The sequence below is a fragment of the Rhizopus delemar genome, genomic scaffold (assembly GCF_000149305.1).
Source record: "Rhizopus delemar RA 99-880 supercont3.1 genomic scaffold, whole genome shotgun sequence".
In the NCBI taxonomy this organism is placed as follows: domain Eukaryota; kingdom Fungi; phylum Mucoromycota; class Mucoromycetes; order Mucorales; family Rhizopodaceae; genus Rhizopus; species Rhizopus delemar.
The window spans coordinates 431,802-457,861 of record NW_027137827.1 but is presented as its reverse complement, the minus strand read 5'-3'; the positions used below and the strand labels follow the sequence as shown (position 1 = coordinate 457,861).

Genomic DNA, 26,060 nt, shown 5'->3' with positions numbered 1-26,060 from the left:
GGACTTCAAGAACAAAAATTTTAATACAAAATATTTTTGAGTAATTCCTGACGAGTGCTACTATCGTTGATATGTATGAAGGAGCAATGATTATGGCGTTTGAAAAACCATAGAGATCAATGCGTCAGATTTACGCCTACCTTGATAAATATACCATTGCACCTTCAAGCAAAGTTATTGGATTGACAGATATCTTGTGAAAACGAATGTGTGATACATATCCTGAATTATTCTGGAGAAGTCCAGAAGATAACAAACTAAACAAATGGTAACTTGAACCTTTAGTCTGCCATTTGATTCCCATAGATTTTAGTTATATCTTATTTTAGTATGGTCAAAAAGACCATACATCAATGTAGAATTATGCTCAAACTACAAAATCAATTTCGGATTCTTTTTTGGCAACTTAAAATGATTATGTAATCAATCTTCCAGGTGACGCAAAAAAATCTCATGTTTAATTTTCTCCCCTTTTCTTAGCTTACAATGGAAAATCTGCTGTGCATGAAAGCTTATCCATTAGTTTATCGATGAATAAATTGTCGATAAAGCAGTAATACATCATCCCTTTTTTCTTTCCCTTCTTTTCCCGCACAATTTAAAAATTTAATATTCTTTTGATGGCGGAAAAAATAAATTGAAATAGCGCTACTTCTATATAAAGTGGACTTCGATATTTTTTTTGGACCCCATTTTCTTAGTCCTATTTTTTTTTCTTCCATCGATGCAACAAGGACAACTAGAAAAACATGCTGAACTTGTAAAAACCATTAGCGATTTTGATCTACAAGACATAGGGGAAAGAGTATCTTACTTAGCTAATGATCTTGGAAATGTTAAGAACATATTAGTCACAGGAGGAGCAGGCTTTATGTAAGCAGAGGATTTTTTATCGTAAATGGGATTCTAAAACATGCTAAATATAGAGGATCCTTTCTTGTAAGAAAACTAGTTGTATTGTATCCAGAATATCATATTTATGTAGTGGATAAACTTGATTATTGTGGGTCTTTGCATAATTTAAAATCAGTTAAAGAGTTTCCCAACTTTACATTTGTTCGGGTACATAAAAATAAAAAGAAAAGGGTCTTTTCTAAACACTTTTTTCTTAGGGCGATATTACTTCAGCTGATTTCATTACCTTTTTATTAAAAGATAAAAGCATTGATGTCATATTTCATTTAGCAGCACAAACTCATGTTGATAATTCTTTTGGAGATTCATTTGAATTTACAAAGTAAGAATTGTAAAAAGAAAAAGGAGCAGGCTCATATGTTAATCTCTTCTAGAAATAATGTCATGGGAACTCATATACTTTTAGAAGCCGCTAAAATAAGAAAGATTACACGATTTATTCATGTCAGCACAGATGAAGTTTATGGTGAAGTCATTAATGGTGTAAGGCAAAAAGCAACTGAAAAAAAAAAAGAAGAAACTTATTTTTATTATTTAGCCAGATTGCCCTGAGGATACTATCTTGTCTCCTTCTAATCCTTATTCCGCAACAAAAGCAGCCGCCGAATGCCTAGTGAAAGCATATCATAAGTCATTTGGTTTACCAATCATGATTACTCGATCCAACAATGTCTATGGCCCTTACCAATTCCCAGAAAAGATTACATCCAAATTTGTTTGCAGTTTACTTAAAGGCAAAAAGTGCTATATTCATGGTGATGGACAGAATTCACGAAAATATTTGTATGCTGCTGATGTAGCTGATGCGATTGATATCATATTTCATAAAGGAAGTATAGGCGAAACATATAATATTGGCTCACCCTCAGAAATATCCAACCTTGAAATGGCAAAGAGATTGATTTTGTTATTTGGTTATAAGGAAAATGAAATGGGAGAGCATATTGAATTTGTTAGAGACAGGGCATTCAATGATAGAAGATATGCTATAGATTGTTCAAAATTAGAAAAGTTGGGTTGGTCACCTAGAATGACATTTGACGAAGGGCTATTAAAGACGAGTAAAGATATTGCTATGAATGCTATGAATATACTAATAACCTTATAGTTGAATGGTATAGACAATGTACAGACACTTGGTGGGGTGATATAAGTAGTGCACTTATTCCACATCCATTTAAAGTGATTCCTTCTTATGATGAATCTGCCATCTAGAATACTATTAAATTATCATCCCTTTGTTTCTCACCTAAAGCACACTGTTATGTATAAATCAATTAGTTGAATAAATAGAATTGCCTTAAAGCTAAATAAAATGATTGGGGCAAATGATTCTGATAGAAAACAATATTCGATTTATGGATATTGATGATTATTCTATAGTTGATTGCTTTCAACTAGCTCTTCTTGGATTTTTGTCTTTGCTTCTCTTAATGCATTGGTGTTAACCATCAGAAATCCTATTATTACAGATAGAGCACCAATGGAATAACGAGCGTTAGGTATAATGTTGTTAAAGATGGCATCAACTATTAAAGCAAGAGGTGTCTATTTGAAATATGTCAAGAAGAGGATGCGAATGATTATTTAATTATTTAATCACTTACGGTTAATGATATACCAAGCGTGACTACAAGAGGAGAAGTCATTAACATGGATAATAACCAAAGATAATCCGATCTAAATAAATAATAAGTGTTTGATGCATAGGCATCCAGGGCACTTACAAAAAGGTGCCAATGAAAGCATTTAAAAAGATAACAAGCCATAAAACACCATCCATAGGAATTTCGAATGTTTCTATTCCAAAGTAGTCGAGTATAGGTATAGCGGGCCACAATAATAATATATTAAAGGCACCAACAAATCCAAAAAACAAAGGCATATCAATCCTGTCTTCACTTCCTATTTTTAACTTTAAAAAGATTGTATAGCAGCCATAAAAGATCGCGCCTGATAAAGCAAGGATATCGCCAACCAGTGGAGAAGGTGCGTGAGGATCATTTAGGATATGATCTGAATAAGAAACAAGCATTACACCTACAATACTAAATCAACCATTGAGTCTTTGATATTTCACTTTAGTTCATTCGTACCTGATAATTACTGCAACAAATTTAATCAAGTTTAGCCTTTCAACTCTAAACAAAGCACCTATGGCTAAAGTAAACAAGCCAGACATGGAAGATAAAATGGTACTACTGCCAACTGTTGTATAAGCTAAGCTTGTGTTAGTTGTAAAATTAGCAAAGAACCACAAGAAACAAAACATGAAGCTTAGTTTCATTGTTTCTTGGGTGGATAGAAGTTGATGTGTTGATGTCAAAGCAGGAACCGCAGCATAAGTCTGTTGGGTTGATAATAAGTTGCTCGGTACGACTTTCCACTTTTATAAATCTTCTCCTTTTTTGTATGGCTTACCTTTACATTGGTATTAAGTAACCTAAATAACCATATCAACAAGAAAGAAGAAAATGGAAAGATTAAAAAAAAAAGAGCTTACTTTTCATGATAAAGTCTTTTAATTAAATAGGGTAAAAGATAAAGTGAAAATGTGGCTGTATTCAGGTAGGTGATTAAAAATGGCTTATTATAGTTCATTTCACCAAATAATCTCTACAATTCGATAAACAAGAAAACTACATGTAATGCATAAAGGTAAACGTACATTCATCGCAAATGATGACCCAACCCATATGAATACAACTCCAAAAAGGGCCATCACTCCTTGCCAATACTTTCTAGATATGACTTGCTTTGTATCTGACATGAATGAACAAAAGAAAGAAGAAAAATATTACAGCAAAAAATTAGAGATTTTATCGTGGAATTCATTGGCTCATTTCTTATATGAATGACGATAAGGACAGCACTTTTTTATTTGATGATCTGCATTGAACTGATTCCCCTTTATTTTGAGCCACACAATCAACTTTGGGCTGAGCTCAAAATTTAATAAAAATTGAAATAATTTAATCAAACGATTGCTATATTCTCTTTTTATCTTCAACTTCTTTGAAGTCTTGTTCTTTCCTTTATAATTTATTTTGACTTCTTTCTTTTTATATAAAAAGGTAAAACAATAAATCCTTTTATTAATAATTGGTACCTTTTTTTGTTTATTCCTAAAGCATGTGAGCAGATTGTTTTTTTTTTTACCAAAAAAATGTCATTAGATGTCAGACGTCCATCTATTGAAGATTGGAACAAGAATAGAAAATATGGTGTTATAATTGATGCTGGCTCATCCGGTTCAAGGGTCTACGTTTATTCTTGGAAAGATCATGAACATGCAAAAAAAATATTTTCAGTAGACGAATTGAAAGGAAAAATACCCATTGTTGAAAGAGCTGATTATAACGGTCTTAAATGGACAAGTAGAGAAGAACCAGGTACAACAAATAGACAAATAAAGAAGAAGGGAAAAAAGAAAAGAAAAACTTACGACTCTATAGGTATTTCTACCTTTGGATCAAGACCATCTGAAGTAGGTGAACATTTAGATATGTTGCTTGATTTTGCAAAAGAAGTTGTTCCAGCTGATAGCCATTCTTCAACTCCCATCTTTTTAATGGCAACTGCTGGTATGCGTCTATTGCCTGAAGATCAGCAAAAGGAATTATTAAGTTCTACTTGTCAATATATTCGTAAATCCTCATTCTTTATGAGTGATTGTAACAGTCACGTGAGGATCATATCGGGTGAACTTGAAGGAGTCTATGGCTGGGTCGCCGTTAATTATCTGATGGGTGGATTTGATAGTAGCATCAAAGCCTATGTTGATGGAAAGACAGAGGAGCAGCATCATACTTTTGGATTTTTGGATATGGGTGGTGCATCAGCCCAGATTGCCTTTGAACCGGAGCATCATCAGAAGCAAGAACACAGAGATGATTTAACGCGAGTAACATTAAGAACACTCGATGGACGACCGGTAGATTACGATGTGTTTGTAACTACCTTTTTAGGATACGGTAGTAATGAAGCCAGAAGAAGATATCTAGAGAAGCGTATAGAACAGGTTTTTAAAGAATCGAGCGAAAAAAAAAATTTATTGGATGAGCATCATCAGTTACATTTAGATGATCCCTGCCTTCCTCTAAATCTCAATATCACTGATACTCACTCAGCCAGTGTTCCTCTTTATCTACACGGAACAGGTAGCTTTGATGAATGCATCCAAAACACAGTGTCTTTGCTCAATAAAGACGCTGCCTGTCCTACTCAACCATGTTTGTTCAATGGTGTCCATACACCTAGTATTGACTGGTCTGTAAACAAATTTGTTGGTATCTCTGAATACTGGTATTCATCTCACGATATACTCGGGTTGGGAGGTGTTTATGACTTTACAGAATATGAAGAGAAGGCAGCAACTTATTGTGGTAAAGACTGGAGCTTGACCACGGATGATCACAAGGACTTGAGTATGGCAGAGATAAATCGATATCAAATGCAGTGCTTTAAATCAGCTTGGATTGTGAATGTCTTGCATGAAGGCATACAAATTCCTCGTATAAAAAACCCAAGCGGCCATTACAATTTGACAGAGGACGAAGATCTACTGGAGCAAGTGATTGAAAGCGTAGATTCAAAGAACTGGAAACCTCTCTTTCAAAGCATTGACACAATTAATGATATTCAAGTCTCCTGGACACTAGGCGCCATGTTACTGCACGTTGCTAATCAAATCCCTCTTGTGGACCATGATGATGGATTTCTAGGCCATAATACTGATGATGAAGCCGTACACGAGATTGCGGATGGTGTCAGTGACAGCCATAGAGAGAGCGGAGGATTTTTAAAAGAGGAAACAAAATCGACAGCTGCTGTAGGTGCTGTTTTCTTTTTACTTCTTCTTGCTCTTTTCGCTTTCTTTCTTTGCAAGGGAATTCGTAAAAGACGTGGCTTTAACATCGGTGCCAGTGGTGGTCTCTTGGGCAGTGACCCTTCTTCATTGTCTACTGCGCGTCGACCTTTCCAATCTCTCCTATCTTCCTTGGGCAAAGCGTTGTCGAAATCAACGGTTGCCATTCGTCATTGGGCATCTCGTATTCTAATTAGAAACCCGGGGCATTACACGGCTGTTAACACAACAGATGTCATGCTCGATTCATTTGACGAAACTCAAATTAGTAGTGGGAATAATGATGTGGTGACTATCAATATGATCAATGGAGACCGATCGCTAGGGCCTTCACCCAAACCTCCTAGTGTGGTTTCAAAACAATATTGGAACAAAAAACGATACAGTGGTGATAGTCAAAGCACCCTCTTTCCAGCGAATGAGAATGGTATCATCGAGGGAGGTGTGCTTCCTTTTAGAGCAGCCTCTACATTAGGCCTTGCTAATCGAAATAGTAGCTCATCGAACCTTGCAGCACGTACAGGGAGTGCACCTAACCTGCCTGGTTTACTCGCAGATCGTTCACCTTCGCCTTTGGCCTTTGAAGCAATGACACGATCAAGGTCACGTATGGGATTTGTGATTCATGAACAGTCTGATGAAGACGAATATGCTGCCCATGATACACCACTGTCTGAAAACACAGCAGCTACACTTTGGCTACAGCAACAAACAGGCAGTAGATTGGGGAGTCCAAGGGGAAGCCCTAGAGGAAGCTTAGAGGAAAGGAGGAGATGGAAGGAAGACGCAGAATGATATATATAGAAAAAATATTTATATACAAATTAATTCTTTTATACAAATATACCTCTTTAACATTAATAACTCACACACACATATATATTTATAGTGTGTTAATAAAAGAATCCATATGAAAACTACATGAAAAAAAGAGAGAGAATGTATTTTATATAGAAAAAAAATCAAAAGGATGTAAAGAAAAAGAATCTTTATAGAAAGGAAAGCTCGTGAATGAGATGTAAAGTAAGCGAATGATCATTATGTGTGACTAAATGAAATATTAAGAGCGCATTGAATTATACATTTAACCTATATTTTTTTTGTTAATAATACGACTATTTATAAATATATTAAAAGCTTACAGGCACAACTATTAGCGTTATTTCCTGAATTTTCCAAATCAACACCACGAGAATTTAATCCATTTCTAGTTTTACGAGAACTGTCTGCTAATTGATCAAGTGGCATGCGTTTTGCTATAGCAAGAAATAAATCATGCACATTTTCGGCTGTTTTTGCAGAGGTTTCAAAAAATAATAAACCGGCTTCATCCGCATATTCTTGAGCTACCTTTGTCTCAATAGCTCTTCTTGCTCCTAAATCAGATTTGTTGCCCGCTAATGCAATCACAATATTAGGGTCCGCTTGACGTTGTAATTCATTCACCCAAGCTTTGGCTTTATCCAATGAAGACTAAAAAATATGTGTTAAATTGTATTCCGGTCTTTTATATAATTTCTTACAGCTTGTGTGATATCATAAACAACCACGGCACAATTTGCATTTCGATAATACATTGGTGCTAAACTCTATTTTCTTGGTTTAGAAACAAGCCTATCCATACATGTATATTATTTACCTTGTATCTTTCTTGTCCTGCTGTATCCCTAAATATAACAAAAATGAGCTTGATGGTTTCATTGTCATCCACCTTATTTTACCAAATTTCGAATTTTACTGTTGTATTATCATCTAATGAAATAGTCTGTGCCAAGAAAGCAGCTATCATAAAATATTAACATTAAAATATGCTATGGATATAGTTCCTAATACCTCCAATAGTACTTTCTCTATATTCATCAAAATGGTCTTTTACAAAACGCATCACCAAGCTATTTTATTATTAAAATATTGGTTTATATTTTAACATCTCTCTAATTACCTAGACTTTCCAACAGCAGATTCACCTAGTATGATATTAATAAGTTTGCTTTTATTTATTATATTTTATTTACCTAAAAGTACAAGTTTAAATTGATATGTCTTTCCTTGTTGTGCCATATTGTCTCTATTTTATTATTCTAATAATGATAAAAGAGAAGAAAAAAGGAGTTTATTGAAAGAGGGAGAACAGCATACAAATAAGGCATATTACATGACCAATGACGCAACTTTATTTAAAATTCCGCTTCCATTGTGAAAGCATAAAAGAGAAACCGAGAGAAAGGTATAGTATTTACAAAATCTATATAAAATTATGAAGAGTATCGAGGAGGAGAGAGCTCGTCTTCATAAGCAGGCAATTGTTCTTGCCTAGTGGGTACGTGTAAGAATTTTGGTTTAGTAGACATACTTGTGTCATCAATAGAATGAAGATTGGTATAAGAAATAACACTGGAAGGCACTTGTACACCCGCTGGTAGTGTACCCATTTGAATTGCTACAGAAAATAAAGTCTTTTTATGAAAGAGAAATCCATGTCGAATCCTAGCTGTGATCACTAATTTATAATTCATTCGCGTGTATTTCGAATATCCTGAAAGTGTGGTTGTCATACCCAAGACATTAAAATTTCTCCGGATGGCTGGTGTATTGAGGTGATTGTGTTCGGTAGGTACTGGTATCTGAATAAAATATGTATTTCCGATGGTGTGAAAATTGGATTGTTCAACGTGAGTCATCGTCATGATATCTGTTTGCTGATAATCTCGACAAGAGACATGTACTTCTCTTCTGAGGGATGCCTCTATGTTGCTGATAGAAGCATGTCCGTTTGGAAATGAAAGCTGAACATCAATGAGTTTTGTATCAAGTATATTATAACTGCATCCGTTGGGTAATGTCATCGTCACTGGAATTTGGTTTGATAGACATATCTCTTCTTGATAAACGCGGGGCATCTTGAGAGGTGTGGTGAGTACCAGTGGTTGATAGCGAATATCGATAGGTACTGTCTGAAAGGGTCTAATACCAGGTCGTTCCAAGGTAGCCAACAGCTCAAATTCACAAGATGCTAGATGATGTCGAAAGGTAGGAGGGTAGTTGACGAGTGGTAGCTCACACATGAATTGAAAGCGATGATAGCCTGGTTCTATCATTGGCCATCGAGTACCTGTCACAGAAGGAGAACCCCAGAGGACGGTCCTGACTGCAAACAGACGGACTCGAACTTTTCTATTGTTATTTTCATAAATATGTTCTAAACAAGGTAATATTACTTTAAAGATTCACGTGTATATAAATAGTATTTTACCAGTTGCTTTGAATAAAAGCTTTAGATATTGAGCAGCAAGAGGATATTCAACATTAAGTTGAACATAGCCAGCAAATGTTGAACCTGGATGACAAGTTCTCTTGTTATAATCACCATCAATACTAGTAATATTGACTGAAAAGTGTATAGGAGGCTTTCTATATTTTCTATTTGAGCTATCTACGAATGTATAATTCCCTTCTGTTGATGACAATGAAGGTGAATCTCTTATATCTTGCCATGATAATGCTCTTTCAAGTGGATGAGTTCTATACTCTACTGTAGCAGACATGTAAAATAAATAATAATAAAAAAAAAAAAGTAGGAGAGAGAAAGAAGGTGAAACAATGTTTTTATTAATTATGGAAAAACAATTATTCAATCTGGGGAAATAGCCCAATGACACTAAAGATATCCTAAATCAAAAGTGTGAGAGATGTATCGTTCATTTAGTAGGAAATAAAAATCTTTGAGTCACTGATAAATACAATGATAATCATCATGACAAGCAAGAAAGCAATTTTAAGAAAGAAAAGAATAGAATAAAAAAATAAAAATAAAAAAACAGGCATAGTCATGTAAAAAAAAAATGAGTGATGATTTGTTTAATGACAAGTAAAATCTTATTCGCTAAACTTATCTTTTTATCTTTTTTTACTTTATTCTCTCCGAAAGTTTAGCCGTAGATGTGCTACATCTCAGGCACACGTAAAGTAATTCCGCATAAATAAGTCTGGAATAAGTGAAGTGGTTTGGTTTTAAATGTGTTTTGTTTGTAAATCTGTTTGATTTGGACTCATTAAGTTTATAGTAAAGGGTATTTATCCTTTCTTTTTCTTTTGAACCATTGTTAGTCAGTGACATCTTTAGTCTTTATTATAACATGAATTAAGATAATAAAGAAAGCTTTGATTTCATGAGATTTCATCTGTGTATTCAAAGATAATGATATCTTGTTTGTCTTGCTTGAAGTAATTGTAACATACAAGCTTCGATGCCAAACTTTTTATGATGAAAGAAATAAGGTATCATTGGCATATATACTTGTGACGTATAATAATAAGGGAGATGTTGTCTTTCAAAATAAAAAGTATTTGTGGGTGAAGATGATAATAACAAGCTTGAAATAGGAGGCAACCAAGTGGAATCAGTTGATTTATGGGTAGAAAATGAAGTAACGGAGCATGTGTCTTGAAGGTATCTTGGCTTTCTTTTGGTTATTCTATTACTTTTTTTATTAGATGACATTCTATATTGTTGTTCAAAAGAAGAGGAGGGGAAAAAAATGTTTTTTCTATTTTTTATATACGCGTTTGTTGTCAATTTTATTTTCAAAGCAAAAACTAGATTCAATTACATACAAAATTGCTCATCATTTATAAACAGCAATACTTGTACAAGACTTGTTCACTTTGTTGGCTTTATAATGAATCAATCTTCAAAAGTCCCGAATTATGCTCAGTGGCAGGATATTTGTGTAACTTGTATGTCATTGGACTAAAAGCAAGAAAACTGGGACTTAAACGGGGCTGTATAAAACGGCCTATTTCGATTCAAGAATAATAATGCTTAGCAAGAATTCTTTTTATTTATGATTTAGTACATCCTTCTTTGACTGCTTTTGGTTTTTGATAAAAAAAAAAAAAGAAAGACTTTATACAAACAGCGGCTTCTTTATTATTAAAAAGGAGATTATTGTGAATTTTGCTTTTCATAAATCTTCTTTTCACATTGTTCAATAGTTGCTAAATTAGAACCCATCTTGTTCATTGTTTCTTGATATTCATCTTCTTCTACTGAATCATAAACAATACCACCACCAGCTTGCAAATAAGCAACACCATCCTTAAACATCATTGTACGAATAGCAATACAAGTATCCATACCGCCCGAATAATCAAAGTGTCCTACTGATCCAGCATAAACACCTCTTTTTTCCTTTTCTAATCCACGAATCAATTCGACTGCTCTAATTTTGGGCGCACCTGAAACAGTACCAGCCGGGAATATCGCACGGAACGCGTCAAAGGGTGTCTGATCCTCTCGAAGTTCACCCGATACATTCGAGACAATGTGCATCACATGTGAATAATATTCTATTTGCATCAATTTATCCACCTTGACCGTCTCGGGTTTACAGATACGATTGATATCATTACGTCCCAAGTCAACCAACATGACATGTTCTGCAATCTCTTTGGGGTCCTTGAGCAAATCTTCAGCCAAAGCCTTATCCTCTTCTGCTGTCTTTCCTCGCTTTCTTGTACCGGCAATAGGATGCGTGTAGGCAATACGATCCTGAACCTTGGTTAGCATTTCGGGTGATGCACCTACTAATGTGAAATCCTTGAGGTTCATGTAAAACATATAAGGCGAAGGATTCAGCGATCTCAGATGACGATATACATTGAATGGGTGCAAATCTGTACGACGAGCAAGTCGCTGTGATGGCACGGCTTGAAAGATATCACCTTCCTTGATATGATGCTTTAATGAACTCACAAATCCCATATAACCATCCTTACCCACATTCGACACGGCTTTTTCACCAAGTGTGGTTAGTGGAACTTGAGGAATGGCCGGAATGTGATCGTCATTGAGTAAGGTCAAGGTTGTTTCGATCTCTTCTGCTGCCTTTCTGTATTCTTTCTCGACTTCCTTGGGATCTTTGACATCACTTCTAAAATGAGATACAACATTGACTATATGACGAACTCGATCAAAGACAACAAGAGTATCACACATCATGAAAACAGCATCAGGAATACCCAATGGATCAGCTAATTCGCCTTGAATGCTTGATTCAAAATATTGAAAACAATCAAAACCTACATAACCCACTGCGCCGCCTGTATAACGTGTCAGTTTCTGTTTATATACTTTTCATTTAGCTGACAAACCTGTAAAACTAGGAAGACCAGGTATGTTGACATATCGAATACTTTCCAACTCCTTTTGAATAGGAATTAGAGGATCTCCTTGATGAGCTTCTTTGACACCAGTCTTGATGAGTTTATAAGGATCTTTAGTACAAAAAATGTTAGCACTTTTTTGAGTAATTATAAAATAGGCCACTTACCAGCTCCAATAAATGAATATCGACTGATGTTTTCTCCACCTTCAACTGACTCGAATAAAAATGAATAATTACAACGATCGGCCACTTTAAGATAAGCAGACACAGGTGTCAAGAAGTCAGCTTCTAATTCAGCATAAATAGGAATTGTGTTGCCTTGATTGCTGGCGACAATGGATTGAACTTCTTCAAGTGTAGGTTTTAATTTCAATGACATCTTTTGTTATAAAAAAAAAAGGAAAAAGAAGGGACTAATGATTTTGACGGACTCTCTTTTTCTTTATTTACCCGATTTGGATATAAAAATGAGTCATGTTTAGCAGTATATGATTCTTGTAAGATTGAATGGTATTTGAATAAGTATTAAAGTGAATTAGAGTCAAATGGCGTAAAAACAAAGTTATCGTTTCATCTTGTATTGTATTTACAACCATTCAATTTCATACAATAATCGGTCAATAGGAGTTAGGACCGATGTTTCAAAGAGGATCTGAGTAATGTGGATAGATGAATGATACTGACTCACATAACCCTTTATTCTTTTAGTGTTTAACGTTTCATGCCCATATTCAATCATTTTATTATGCTTGCAACAGTCAAAAACAATTCATTCCAAGATGATGATCTTTAAATAATCCATGACTTTTCAATGTTCGCTCTGGGTCCTTGTACAGCAGAACAATTCATATCTAAATATGATACCTCTTGACTCTATATCCGAATTTATTAGATTCTATCTTTATGAATCCGTCATTTGCATATCACTGCTTACGAAAACTCCTTTTCTTTTCTCTGAGCTACTTTTTGCAAACAGTACTCGCTTGTCATTTTACTTGTAAAGATCTCCATACTCTAGCTATCCCTGGGCGTGTCCTTGTTTCCTTTACTTTTCTCCAAGTCTTTTCATTTACAAGTGTCTTCCACATAAATGCTTTTTATATTTTGGATGACAAGACAAACTTGGAAAGGCATTTGAAATTGTATACAGTACAGACAATTTATAGCACAGTCAAGAATTACTCAAAGTTCATGACTAGCGTCAAGATGAAGAAGACCTATAGGACAATTAAAAGTCTTGCTTAAGTTGCAATGCGAGTCTGGGTTGTCAATAAGTAAACCCAAGTCTTATTATTTGTGGGTGACTGATTCAGCTACAATCATAACTTTGTCAAGGATGAATAATAATAATAACTTGCTCTGTGCCTTAACGCCAAATGGGGAGTAGTATAGGGTGATGAAATCATTCATTTTAATTGCATGTAAGGAGCATATTTCTTTATCTGCTTTCATTAGCAAAATGATGCTTCTTTTACCACTCCTTTTCGGAAGAGTAGTCATTAATCTCCCTGTAACCCTTGTTGACTCTGTTCACCAATGCCCCCACATCATGTGTGGCGTGACCCCGTCTCATGACAGGCCATTTTCCCAGACAATGCTGCCTTGTCTCCTCAAAGACAGTGTACCAAATATGAGAGGAATTGAAAGGGAGAAGGCGCACATAATGGCAAATATTGTCAATGCTGTATTAACATATCAGCTAAACAGATCATTTAGGTTACCTCTGCGGCTGTTGTGATCACTCCAAGGACTTGTTTTAAGTAAAAGACAAAAGTTGGAGTGCCCTTCACCTACCTCAATGAATACGAATGGTACCTGACTAACACAATTTTCGCATACAGTTCAAACTTTGAATAAAGCTTAGAACACGCCCTTATTTGGATGCGCAGCTCATTACATAATTAAATTCTCTTTGTTGTTTTATGATAAAACTGTACTAGAACAAGTTGGGAAATAGAGAAGAAGAAAGGGGAAAATGCAGATGTAAACAATGAATATTTGAGTGTGATGGTTAAATACCGAATGTTACTATACTGTCTTTAGATGAAATGCATTAAGACTCTAAAGTTAAACAAAAGAAACCAAGCACACCATTAGGTTTCGTTCGAGTTGAATTATTTGCATTTTTTTTTGAGGGAGACATTTTATAAAAAGGACTAGGTTCATTTTGCTATAAAAATGTACACATAAACAAGATTTATTATCGTAAAGGCATAAGGGATAAAGAAGAGCATAAAGAAGAAGAATTGTAAATACATTTTGAAGTGTTTCCAAAAGATCAACCTTTAAAAACAAGAAAGAGAGGAGATTTGAATTGCATATAGACCATATAAAAGCAAAATTTAAACTTGAAGAGCTGTAAACTTGATATCAAGAGGAGTAGTGTCAACCTTATCGTTTTCGATTCTTTGCTGACAAATAGCTGGGGAAGGTGCACGAGAAGGGTGAGGCGTAATAGGAGGAGAAGGAGGTAATTGTATAGGTTTTGATGGAAGATGAAGCTGTTCATATCTGTCAGATTCAGCTGTTCTTGTAAAATATTTACAGTGGCGAATTTGTTTTTTGAGTTCATGCAGATTAATACGTCGTGTGGGGTCAATACAGAAGATGAGCTTCAGGATACGGTTGAGTTCTCTAGAAATGGGTAATATTTGAATTAAGAAATCAGGGTTACTCAAATAAGCACGAAATGTTTCATCGCTTAAAGATGCTTGTTTCCAAGGATTACGACCCGTAGACAGATTTATCAAAATGACACCTAATGACCAAATATCATTAGGGCCAGTAGCATAACCAATATGATTCGTGCCTCGAAGCAAATCACCTTGACACTCTGTTTATAAAGGTTAGTTGACTTTGAAAAAAGAAGAGTACGAAAAAAGAATGATTTTACCAGACGAAAAATAAAATGTACTGCCACATCCATAATCGTAGGAAACAGGGCGTGTGGTAGCCAGTCCAAAATCTGCCAACTTGACCGTACTTCCACCATCAAACACCAAGACATTTTCTGGCTTCAAATCGCGATGATACACACCATTTTGATGACAATAGCTGACAGCATCCAACAATTGCAAGAATACTTTTCGAATCAGTGAGTGATTGCCTGCGTAAAGATCTCTTTCGGTAATTGCAGTAAATAAGTCACCCTCTGAGCTGTATTCCATCACGACATGCGTCCGATTCATTTCTTGATTGCGTATGACACGTTTCAGTTGAATAATGTGAGGATGTCCTGTGAGGCGTGCATGAAGGCCAATTTCCATTCTTTCTTGGGATAATTGCTGTTTTGTACGATGAATCAATGATTTGATGGCATAAAATGTTTCATCTTCTTCATTGTGCCCCAAGTACACCTGTCCATAGGCTCCTTTGCCGAGTGTATCAACAATGCGAAGGTTATCAATCAATGTTCCTTTGGGTAATGTCATTTCTTTTTTTTTTTTATTAGAGATTGTGTAATAATTTTTTAGGTGTTTTCGTATAAATGTTTTCTTCTTCAAGAAGTATATTTAAATAATAATTTTAAAAAGGAAAGGAGATGAAAAAGGGAAAGAAGAAAACAATGGAGATGAAAAGAAAGCAAGAAAGAAAGAAAAAAAAAATTAATTAATTTTATAAGCAAAATCTAAATAAAGAAAAATAAGGGGGAAAAAAAAAAAGAGAGAGAAAGTCTTCTCACAGGCGTTTATTAACCATCGCATATTTACCTGTACGTGATGATGATTAATATATCGAAGGGAGCTATCGACTGTGCTCCTTATTTTTTCTTTATTCGATATTAACAATAAGCAGTAAATAAAATACAATTGTTATGATTTATAAACAATAGATTTTACACCACAAGTAAGAGAAAGTGTGTTGAACTCAAATAAAAAAAGAATCCAAACGATAAAACTCATCACAGCAAATGCTCCTTTTTACAAACCATTTCATTCTCTCTCTTTCTCTTTCTCTTTCTCTTTTTTGCACGTGTAAAATTTGCTGATCAAAGTCATCTTTATTTAAGGCGAGGGATCGACAGCTGTCTGAATAAACTGCTTTTGAACAAAACTCCTTAAAAACCACATTTTTTGTGTGACGTTAATCAACTTACAGGAAAAGTGGCCTCAAAAAGGAATTTACGGGATTATCTATCCGCTTTTGCCAATAATAGTAACCATACTTTCAAAGCTCACCGAAAAGCATATGAAAAGAGAACTACCGTTTAATAAAGCATTAAAGAACATCATTTCTTTCTTTAGTGATACATCAAGGAAAACAGAGATGGTAAATGTCCATATTAGCTTTAGTTTAGAAATGAATAGGTTGTCGTATGAATCATGCTCCAAAGGTGTTTCAAGTTGGTCGGTGAATCATAAAGTATTTGTTCGTGTCAATGCGGCTATAGTTAAGCCTGATGGGTTTGGATATCGCGAGAATAGTGATTGGTGAAGGATAGGTTGAATGATGTTATTGATTTGCTTTACAAAGGAAACCCTAGGAAAGAGCATGTCTTTTTGAGAACAATGACATTGTACACTGTCACAGGTATTTAAATCAATCAAATTTTAACAATAAATAAAAGTAGAGACTTTTTATTAAAGTTGCTCTGTCCATCTTATTTACTCGTGTAGTTTTTTAAACATCTTCTTTATGAAACAAAGATAAACAGGATTTTTGATTAAAACACAAAGACCATCGAATAATTTTCAAATTGAAAACAACAAAACTAATGTGAGGTGTGATACAGTGGATATTTCAGGTACAAGAACTTGGTTGGCATTTTATGACTAACTTTGCTATTCTAAATTGATACATCAAAATGAATCATGAATCTGATTCAGCTCTCATGTTCTCTGAAGTTTCTTAATAAAGGAATAGCAAGTTCAAAGACATGAAAAATGCATCTACTTCAACAATTAAATCCATCATGAAAACATAAGAATTGACAGTGCATACAATCCATTTCAGCTCTTTAATACAGCCTTGGAAAACTTGTATATAAAAAAAGGGACTTTTTCTTGTTAAACGTGTCAAGTCACGTTGGTCTGAATTAGAAAGTAGTGTCCCCCCAAATTTAATTTTTTTTTCTTTGTTCTGACTTTAAATAGTGACATTGAGAAATGATTTTTACAGTCTTTTTTTTTTTTTTTTTTTTTATTGCAGTGATTTAGTAAATAATCAAACTAAAAAGCGTTTTATCAAGGAAAAGAAAGAGATGTCATTGATTTTTAAACAGTGTACGTCATAATATGAATAACTATTTCATAGTGACAATAAAGAAGGGATCGCCTCCTTTTTTCTATATTTAAAATAAGTCAATGTTATTTTTATATACAAATGATGTCCTTCTGTATTAAATTCATCTATTTTATGTATTACATGCATTTACTTTTTATACACCTTTTCAAAATAATGAGAGATATTTCAATAAATATAATCAAACAAGAACAGCTATGCTCTGAAAAAGAGTTTCATATATCAATCACCACTATTTATCTAAACTCTGGTAAAATAAGGATTGATCTGTCTGTTCACAACCATTTCAATTCCCTACTTGTATATAAGTCAATAAAGCATTGGCTTGAGACTACCATCTGGGGTTATTGTCGTACACAGCGTTTATAAAATAACAATAACAATACTTTTTAAATAAAAACTTTCTTCATTCTCTATGAATTCATAATAAACTTAAATCAAGTTGAACAGAATCAAAAGATTAAAATAATTTTGATCGAATAATAAGTGTGGGGTACGATTCAACATGACACTAATCTGTATTGAGTCGTACCTGAAAGTGAATTAGTCTAATTTATAATAGCAAATGGGAAAGGTTTAGTCACAAATTATGTTCCTGAAACAATTGGGTTAATTTTTTGATAGAAAGTAAAGAATATAAGTTTGCGCAGTTGAATACATGGGTCACATGTTATTTTATATAGAATTATATCATGGCATCTCCACAAAATAATGTCTATCGGAACCCAAACAACAAAATCAGGTCTTTCCTGAAAGAACCAAGAAGATAAATTGACCGATTTTAGTTTTTTTAAATTTGTTTCCGACATTACATGGAGATTATGTGCTACCCCAGATCATCTTGTAAATCGTGGTATATTTCTGAATAAGAAAAAAAGCACACTAAACTTTATATTTTCCGTCTCAGAAAATATTCAGCCAAAAGGGTAAAAGCGGGGAGCGGTCCCTGGACATGAACGTATCAGGGTAATAGCGTGTCTCTTAAATTTTTTACCGATTTTAATGGCTTTTCCCCATTTTTTCCCAGAGTTACACTATTTTTTTTGGTGACAAGCATGTTTGGGTTATATGAAAAGAACAAAACATACCTACCTCCCCCCACATACACAATCAAAAACCTTACTCATTGATTACAACAAAACACTGTAATTAAGTAGCCGCCTTGGGAAAAAAAAAAACAAGGACTGGTCATCAAGATGTCATTCGATTTCATTCTTTAAACCCATCCCACCTTAAGAGACTTACCCAAAAAAAAAGACAGGTACAGGCGCCATTTATTTCATAAACTTTTGAAAACAATTTTAATTGTTTCAGCCTTGTCAGTCTATAATCCTATTTTATTTTGATCCAAACAAAGATTTCAATTGATAATACACATCTTCTTCTTTTATTAAATAGACAGTTTCATAATGATTTCTTTACGAGCCATAAATTCATTAAAACAAATGATATCATCGCTAAAGAACGAGGAGGACTGTATGGATAAAGTTGTTTAAGCTCAGATATAATTCGGTTATTGAAGCAACTAATTCACAATTACTTTAAATGGCATAGTGGCGAAAAAGAAAAAAAGAAAGGGAAAAAAAAATCTGGCGGGCCGACAGAATATTTATGAAAAATGCTATTTTGTTACCAGTCAAAAAAATAAAAATAAAATAAGATTTTCTGTAAATTATTCCAGCATTTTTCAAGCTGTCAAATAGTTTAAAAATAATAATATAACATCAAACAGTCCGAAGGCTTTTTTTTTTTGAAGAAAATCAAGTGATTTTTTTCAACAGAATTTGATCAAATTGATTAGAACCAAGAAATTAGAAATAAGGAAAATCGGACGTTTAATTATGACCAACCGGAATTATTGTAAAAAAATTTGACATATAAATAAATCAAGTTGTTTTGTACTTCTTTCTGCTTTTCATACATTTTTTTTTATAATCAATTAATAAAGAAATAATGGATTCCCGTGAATTATTTATGCCAAAGTACATGGTGTACTGTGGTGTCCTTGCTGCAATTGGTGCATTCTCAAACGGCTGGACCATTGGATCATCAAATGTGCCAGGAACAGTGACACACGCCTGTTCTACTGGAAGCGCGCATCTTAACAACGCCGCTTTCCCTGATTGTTTACCAATGGATACTACGTTATGGTAATAAAGAACATACCGTTGTTTTCTATGATCTCTAATCACTAAACATCTTTTTCTATAGGGGTTTTGCTGTATCATCATTTTGTCTTGGTGGTCTTTTTGGTAGTTTAGTTGGTGGTGCTATTCAGACAAGATTGGGTCGTAGAATGACTATTATTGTAAACAACACCGGTTTTATTCTTGGTGGTATCCTTATCGGATGCTCTGTTCATACAGCTATGTTCATTATCGGTCGTATCCTTTGTGGTATCTCTTGTGGTTTAGGTTCCCTTGCAATCCCTACCTATCTTGGTGAGATCTCTACTCGTAAAGGAAGAGGTTTAATGGGCTCATTCAATCAGTAAATATTTTTTCAAAATTCATACTTGAAAAAATTTTTAACCTCTTTTTATTATTAGATTCTTTGTTGTTACTGGTATCTTGTTATCCTCTGTTATTGGTTTACCTACTGCAAATGTTCCTTTATGGCGTCTTAATTATGCTATCGTTGCTATTCCTGCCATTTTCCAAATCTTTGCTATGCTTACCTGTGTTGAATCTCCTCGTTATCTTGTTTCCATTGGACGAATTGAAGACGCTCTCATCTCTCTTCAAAAGCTCCGTGGTACAGCTGACGTTACAGAAGAATTCTTTGAAATTGTTGCTGGCCAACTCGGTCAAAAGAAGGCTACTCGTATTTTGAAAGAAAATTCTCATGAAAAGAACACCATGAAAAACCTTACTGTCGATGAAGGTTTTGATAACAACGACGCTGCTGATGAAAGTGCAAACAAGAAGATCAGTGATATTGAATCTGATGATGATGATGAAAGACGTCCTCCTATGAGCTTGATTGAAATCTTCAAGGACCCCGTTATTCGTAAGATCTTTGGTATCGTATTATTCCACCACATGTATCAACAATTATCCGGAATGAACGCTGTCATGTACTATTCTACTACTATCTTCGAATCTGCTGTTTCCCCACAAGAAGCTCAATACTATGCTATTTACACTACCCTTACTAACTTTGGTATGTCTATCGTTGCTATGTTCTTTGTTGATCGATCCGGTCGTCGTCCATTGCTTCTCGCTGCTGAAGCCGGTACTTGTATCTTCTCTATCCTTCTTGTTATCGGTTACAAATACAGTATCGGTAACCTTTTGGTAGCCTCTGTCTTCTTGTACGTAGCTAGTTTCGCTGTTGGTATTGGTCCAGTCCCTTGGATGATTACTTCCGAATTGACTCCTATCTATGCTTCCTCAGCTGTCGGTTCTGCCTGTACAGCCATGAACTGGGCTATGAACTTTGTCATTGGTCAAATTTTCCCTGTTATTTTTGCTGCTATTCAAGGTTGGTCTTTCCTTATTTTCGCTGCTATTTGTGCCGTTGCTTTCTTGTTTACTTTCTTCTTCTTACCTGAAACAAAGGGAAGATCCATTGAAGAAATCGTTGATAGCTTCCACCGCCACTAAGACAACCTCCCTTATGTGTATAAAAATATATATCTTTATGTACTGAATATATTTTTCTTCTCCTTTGCAGGAAAAAATATCTTGTATTCCTCTTTGTAAATAGCCCCCTCTTTAATATTAAATAAATGATAGAAGTTGAATTTCATCGTAAATTTTCATGGACTTTTGTTTGACTCAATTCAATACATCATCATGCTTTATTAAAAAATTAAGGTGCGTGAATGTGTGAAACTCTTGTTTCACACTTTAAATCCGTATTTCTTACAGCAGCTGATTGTAATAAAACATGATAAGTATCTATATGAAACATGATAGCATTACAGTAATCAATAGTCCTTTGCAATATTTTATTGATGTAACCTACTACTGGTTTCTGAAAGAACTTTTTCAGCTTCCATATAAAGCAATTCTTTCCGCTTTCTCCCTACATTCTATGTTAATCTTTTTTTTTTCTGCGTAGCATTTTTCTGTGTTTGTATCAAAGACAATCGTACTTTGCACAACCATGTTGACCGTGCTTTAAAGCAAACATTTTTTTTTTAAGTTTGAATAGAAGACCTGGTAACTAGAACTACAAAAACAATAAATGACTTAAAGCTAAGCCAACCGATATAATAATAATGACCAAAAGTAGAGACTTATTTAAATGAGAAAAGGTATATACTGACCAATAATCAATAGCTATAACCCTAAGTTAAATTATTGATTTTGTATAGAAGCTTTCTCTATTTACTTCACCCTTGAGAGATATCGACAATAGGCTGTGCTTATGCGTTGAAAGGTTTTAGCTTTAAAAAACAAGTGCATTAGATATCCGAAAGAAGGAAAAGGAACCATTGATTCGTGAAAATAAATTAGTTCTAAACAAGCTTGTACAGATAATGCACACACCATTAGAATTTTAGGAAACTTACTTGAGGTAAGTTGTAAAAATAGTAGAGCGAGTAACTGCATTTTTTCAAAACAATAAAATCAAACTTCGCAGGAAAAATAAATAAATAAAAAAAGTGTATACATGATTTGATTTTAAAAGACTCAAAACTTGTTAAGACGCAGTTTTTTTTAAAAAAATAAACATGTCACCAGAAAACATAGAGTTATTAAAGAAAACATATAGCAAAATCCTTTATATAAACGATTTAAATGAAAATCAACAGATCCATATATATTTTCAGAATCTTTGCTTAAAGGAAAAGGATGGCTATGAATTTGCTGTTACCGCAATTCATATATTTGACTAATTTCTTAAATCAAATATGAGTTCTCAAAAAAGCAAATCGTTTTTTTTTATCTGAATTAAACAATAAAAAAAAACATCACAGGTACTTCTTTAAATATTATGTATCCGATGACTGCTATACACCAAACTCAATGCCATAGAAGAATATGCTCCTTGTCTTCAAAGTATGCTTTTTTAGTCATACGTTACATGTTCATAACCTACACACTTTATTAGATATGCTTTTCTTCAAAACATAGAACTGCATCTCAATTTGTAAAGAGGGTGCTTTTAACGAATTTTGCAGAGCCCATTGCCTTTGGAATCAAAGTTTTCAGCTATGCTGAGCCTTTAGGATATCCTGTTTTGGATTGAATTTAAAATCAACAAGAAGGGTTTAAAAGGGATCAGGATTTTTATGTAACTAAAATACATAATCAGAGTAGATCAAATAGTTTGAAAAAAAAAATAGCATACAATAGCCAAATGCTGCTTACTCAAGTTTCTTCATTGTAAATATCTGGCAAAGAAGCAAAGATAGAAACATTCAAACATCGTATTCCTTTTAGGGAAATTAATGTGCTGGGATTCAATCAAAAAGGCAGAGTGAGAGCAATGGCCCAGTAGAACAAATGCTTCAGGACTACATAGTTATGATCCTCCTCTTTTCCATCGTCAACAGACTTGAAGGCAATATACGATGGTAAATAAAGACAAATGGAAATGGATGGATGGATGGATGGATTGAGATAATTAAGAGATATGCGGATTTTCTGAAACAAGCAATTGAAATATCGTTTAAAATGCTCGTGCACTTTTCAGCATTTAATCACAACGCATTCAATAATGACTTATACATTGAACAAATAAAGTGAACCTTTTGGTCTTTATTCGTTTCACTGCATCGCATTCTCTTATTTCAAAGCAATCCTTCCATCTGTGAGCTAGAAATAGACCGACTAACAATATGAATAGAGTACTGAACAAAAGACTCCTGTCAACCCCATGCGTAACCTCAGAATCGAAAAGTTGGTTCTCAACATCTCTGTTGGTGAATCTGGTGACAGACTTACTCGTGCCGCTAAGGTGCTCGAACAATTAACTGGTCAAACCCCCGTTTACTCCAAGGCCCGTTACACTGTTCGTTCTTTCTCTATTCGTCGTAACGAAAAGATTGCTGTTCACGTCACTGTCCGTGGCCCCAAGGCCGAAGAAATCCTTGAACGTGGTTTGAAGGTTAAGGAATACGAACTTAAGGCTCGTAACTTCTCTGAAACTGGTAACTTTGGTTTCGGTATTGACGAACACATTGATTTGGGTATCAAATACGATCCCTCTATTGGTATCTACGGTATGGACTACTATGTCGTCATGGGCCGTCCCGGTTACCGTGTCTCTCGCCGCAAGCACTGCAAGTCTACTGTTGGTGTCACTCACCGCATCAAGAAGGTAAATTTTAAAGAATGTGTTGTATCAAATACTAAATGAATACATTTTAAATAGGAGGAATCCATTGAATGGTTCAAGAACCGTTTCGATGGTGTTGTTAGTAACAAGGCCTAAATTATAAATAAAAACTTTCTTTATTGAAAAATATCTACTTGTTCTTAAAACATATTAATCATTGCGTTTGACTAATTGAGGCATAAGCTTAAAAATGTTAAGTAAAAAGTACTCTTTGTTGGAAATATGATGCAGATTTGAGTAGAATTCAAAGAGGTGATATTTTGTAAGCATCAGCCATTTACATTATTTCAACACTGCTTTTACAGATCAATTTTCAATCCCCCTGTATCAAAAAAAACAAAGTGTGCAAATTGTGTTGTATGCCGAGCCTAACAGATAGTAACACTATGCCAACAGCATGTTTATTTTTATTTCTTTACATAGGAGGGCGATATCCTGGGGGAGGAGGAGGTCTGAATCCTGGTGGAGGAGGACGGAAACCGGGTGGTGGGGGACGGAAACCGGGTGGAGGAGGTGGCTAAACAATTAAAGTGAGTATTGCAAATTGAAAAAATGTTATTAATATGCTTACAATAGCTTGGCCAGGAGCACCAGGAGGACGAGCATAAGGAACAGGAGATGCTTGATAACCAGGTCTAGGTTGCATCATCTATAAAAATGGCATCATGAGTATATGTGTATACAAAACTATTTATTGTACTTACACCAGGAGCAGGACCACCAACACCACGAACAGGACCTGCGAGGCCTGTCATGGGGCCACCTAATGGTGGAGGAGCAGCAGGCATACCACGACCCATAGGCTAAAACAAAGAAATAAGTAACTGTACAAAATACATCTGCCAAATTCTTTTGCTTATTCTTACTCTTCCTATACCCGTACCAGCCAAAAGACTGGCACCTCGTGCTCTAGCATCGTCAATAGATGGTGGAGGAGGACCGTCAATACTGATGCTAATGATCGTCTCACCTCTCAAAATGACTAAACCCAAAGTTCTCTTCATTTCTTGTTCTGTTGGGTTGTTGCTTTTGGCTTTTGATTTCACTTTTCTAAATTCTTCACAATCTGCCAAGACAAGGTTCATGTGTTTATCGAATGCAAGCATCTGGCCTGTTAATACACGTGAATCCGACATAGTAACTCTGAGTCGGTAATTCACCAGATTTGCCATTTTACTACTACTTGTCTTTGTCTATTTATCATCATTAGTATACATGCTGTTAACCAAGTAATCATTTTCGTTTTTTATTACCATTTTTTATGTTGTTTGATTCCAATCAAGAAAAACAGGAATCTATAAAAATAGGTCGAATTTACAATCAAAAAAGAAAAGACACAGCTTTGGGCTCTTTTTTCTCTAGAAAATTAAACTCACTCAGCTTGAGCTTATGAGAAAGCGTGTGTTTGTGGCTTACGAGTCGCTCAACATTTCATTGAAACTCCATCCAACTTGATGATGACGTAAAAAGTAGGTGTTGAAATTGTAAAATACGTTGTCTCTATGGCCGCATAGTTTGGCTTGAAATGTTAAATGGCAATAACAACAGAATGGCCTTCTTCTTTCATATTTGTATGGATTCCAACTATAAGCCTTGTTTGAGAAAATTTGCTTAAAAATGGCACTTGCAGTTCGTAATAACATTCCTAAAAACGTGAGCAAAAGCAGTTCAAAGAACATTATTGGCTGTTCGTAAAACAATTGCAAACTTGCAAGTGACTTAGATATACCTCGCATCACTGTACAAAGTGTTATGCACCATCTTGGGGGCAAATCATTTTGAAGTATGGCGAAATTGAAGGGAAAAAAGAACAGCATTTCTCGAGCATCATAAAAAGTTCATTTATAATTACATACAAGAAAATAATCAAATAGCTTTGTTTGAAATAAAATATAGAGTCTTCAATTGGACGACTTAGATAATACATATGTATATACATTTTTTACAGATGCTTTTAAACAAGGAAACCGGAATTACAACATAAAGACAAGGCCTATTGAAGAGAAGAAAAAAGATTCGAAAAAGAAAAAAACTTTGTATCGATGTTACAGGAAATAGGCATTGTGTACTGGAAGAATTGTATTTCTATTTACAACATAGGTTTGAGCATTAGTAAACGTTGGTAGAGCTAAACCAGAGGAAATCTCAATAAGATATTTTTACAGCTTTTTGTAGCCAGTTATTAACGATACTGATAGGGTATATGAAGTGTCAGTCTCAGTTATCAAGACATAAACAACATAAGAATAAAAGCGCTTACCTCCGAAAAGTGAAGCAATCATCGATTGTAACCTAGTTCTGCTTCCTTTTCAGAAGAGAACGGCGATAGTTTTGTTTACAGTGTGGAATTGACTGTTGTTTAGAAAGGCTTAATGAAGCCGGGAGTATAGCCATGTCCATAAATGAAAGAGCAAATAGTGAAAGAAGAAGAGAAAATAGCGAAAGAAGAAGACCAGATAGCGAGACAATAGGAGTTTTTTCTTTTTCTTTTTACGCATGTTTTTAAACTGAAAGGAAAAAAAAACAACGAATAAACAAAGCAAGTCTTCCATTCACTCTTTTTAAATGACTTCTTTTCT

General features: G+C 34.6%; 10 protein-coding genes across 10 annotated transcripts; 4 read left to right on the top strand and 6 right to left on the bottom strand.

Annotated features, from left to right (window-relative positions):
- Nucleotides 1-1,272: 1,272 nt before the first annotated feature.
- RO3G_00182 (uncharacterized protein) lies at nt 1,273-2,130 on the top strand (the record flags this gene model as incomplete). Its single annotated transcript, XM_067654773.1, has 3 exons — nt 1,273-1,398; nt 1,454-1,976; nt 2,024-2,130. 3 exons carry the CDS (start codon nt 1,273-1,275, stop codon nt 2,128-2,130), a joined length of 756 nt encoding a protein of 251 aa, XP_067510874.1.
- Nucleotides 2,131-2,510: 380 nt separating this feature from the next.
- Nucleotides 2,511-2,950, bottom strand: RO3G_00181 (uncharacterized protein; the record flags this gene model as incomplete). The annotated part of the gene is made up of 2 exons (XM_067654772.1): nt 2,511-2,595; nt 2,643-2,950. 2 exons carry the CDS (start codon nt 2,948-2,950, stop codon nt 2,511-2,513), a joined length of 393 nt encoding a protein of 130 aa, XP_067510873.1.
- A 1,131-nt stretch (nt 2,951-4,081) lies between these two features.
- Nucleotides 4,082-6,577, top strand: RO3G_00180 (uncharacterized protein; the record flags this gene model as incomplete). Its single annotated transcript, XM_067654771.1, has 2 exons — nt 4,082-4,307; nt 4,371-6,577. The coding sequence occupies 2 exons, from the start codon at nt 4,082-4,084 to the stop codon at nt 6,575-6,577; spliced, it is 2,433 nt and encodes an 810-aa protein (XP_067510872.1).
- A 289-nt stretch (nt 6,578-6,866) lies between these two features.
- RO3G_00179 (uncharacterized protein) lies at nt 6,867-7,843 on the bottom strand (the record flags this gene model as incomplete). The annotated part of the gene is made up of 8 exons (XM_067654770.1): nt 6,867-6,871; nt 6,925-7,255; nt 7,306-7,371; nt 7,422-7,449; nt 7,504-7,564; nt 7,616-7,674; nt 7,725-7,749; nt 7,798-7,843. The coding sequence occupies 8 exons, from the start codon at nt 7,841-7,843 to the stop codon at nt 6,867-6,869; spliced, it is 621 nt and encodes a 206-aa protein (XP_067510871.1).
- Nucleotides 7,844-8,037: 194 nt separating this feature from the next.
- RO3G_00178 (uncharacterized protein) lies at nt 8,038-9,327 on the bottom strand (the record flags this gene model as incomplete). Its single annotated transcript, XM_067654769.1, has 2 exons — nt 8,038-8,981; nt 9,036-9,327. 2 exons carry the CDS (start codon nt 9,325-9,327, stop codon nt 8,038-8,040), a joined length of 1,236 nt encoding a protein of 411 aa, XP_067510870.1.
- Nucleotides 9,328-10,727: 1,400 nt separating this feature from the next.
- Nucleotides 10,728-12,328, bottom strand: RO3G_00177 (anthranilate synthase component I; the record flags this gene model as incomplete). Its single annotated transcript, XM_067654768.1, has 3 exons — nt 10,728-11,884; nt 11,936-12,058; nt 12,115-12,328. The coding sequence occupies 3 exons, from the start codon at nt 12,326-12,328 to the stop codon at nt 10,728-10,730; spliced, it is 1,494 nt and encodes a 497-aa protein (XP_067510869.1).
- Nucleotides 12,329-14,291: 1,963 nt separating this feature from the next.
- RO3G_00176 (uncharacterized protein) lies at nt 14,292-15,380 on the bottom strand (the record flags this gene model as incomplete). Its single annotated transcript, XM_067654767.1, has 2 exons — nt 14,292-14,782; nt 14,843-15,380. The coding sequence occupies 2 exons, from the start codon at nt 15,378-15,380 to the stop codon at nt 14,292-14,294; spliced, it is 1,029 nt and encodes a 342-aa protein (XP_067510868.1).
- A 3,763-nt stretch (nt 15,381-19,143) lies between these two features.
- RO3G_00175 (uncharacterized protein) lies at nt 19,144-20,795 on the top strand (the record flags this gene model as incomplete). Its single annotated transcript, XM_067654766.1, has 3 exons — nt 19,144-19,340; nt 19,402-19,680; nt 19,739-20,795. The coding sequence occupies 3 exons, from the start codon at nt 19,144-19,146 to the stop codon at nt 20,793-20,795; spliced, it is 1,533 nt and encodes a 510-aa protein (XP_067510867.1).
- A 2,224-nt stretch (nt 20,796-23,019) lies between these two features.
- On the top strand, nt 23,020-23,577 carry RO3G_00174 (60S ribosomal protein L11; the record flags this gene model as incomplete). Its single annotated transcript, XM_067654765.1, has 2 exons — nt 23,020-23,463; nt 23,518-23,577. 2 exons carry the CDS (start codon nt 23,020-23,022, stop codon nt 23,575-23,577), a joined length of 504 nt encoding a protein of 167 aa, XP_067510866.1.
- A 319-nt stretch (nt 23,578-23,896) lies between these two features.
- RO3G_00173 (uncharacterized protein) lies at nt 23,897-24,737 on the bottom strand (the record flags this gene model as incomplete). The annotated part of the gene is made up of 5 exons (XM_067654764.1): nt 23,897-23,998; nt 24,053-24,130; nt 24,186-24,284; nt 24,348-24,674; nt 24,735-24,737. The coding sequence occupies 5 exons, from the start codon at nt 24,735-24,737 to the stop codon at nt 23,897-23,899; spliced, it is 609 nt and encodes a 202-aa protein (XP_067510865.1).
- Nucleotides 24,738-26,060: the final 1,323 nt, after the last annotated feature.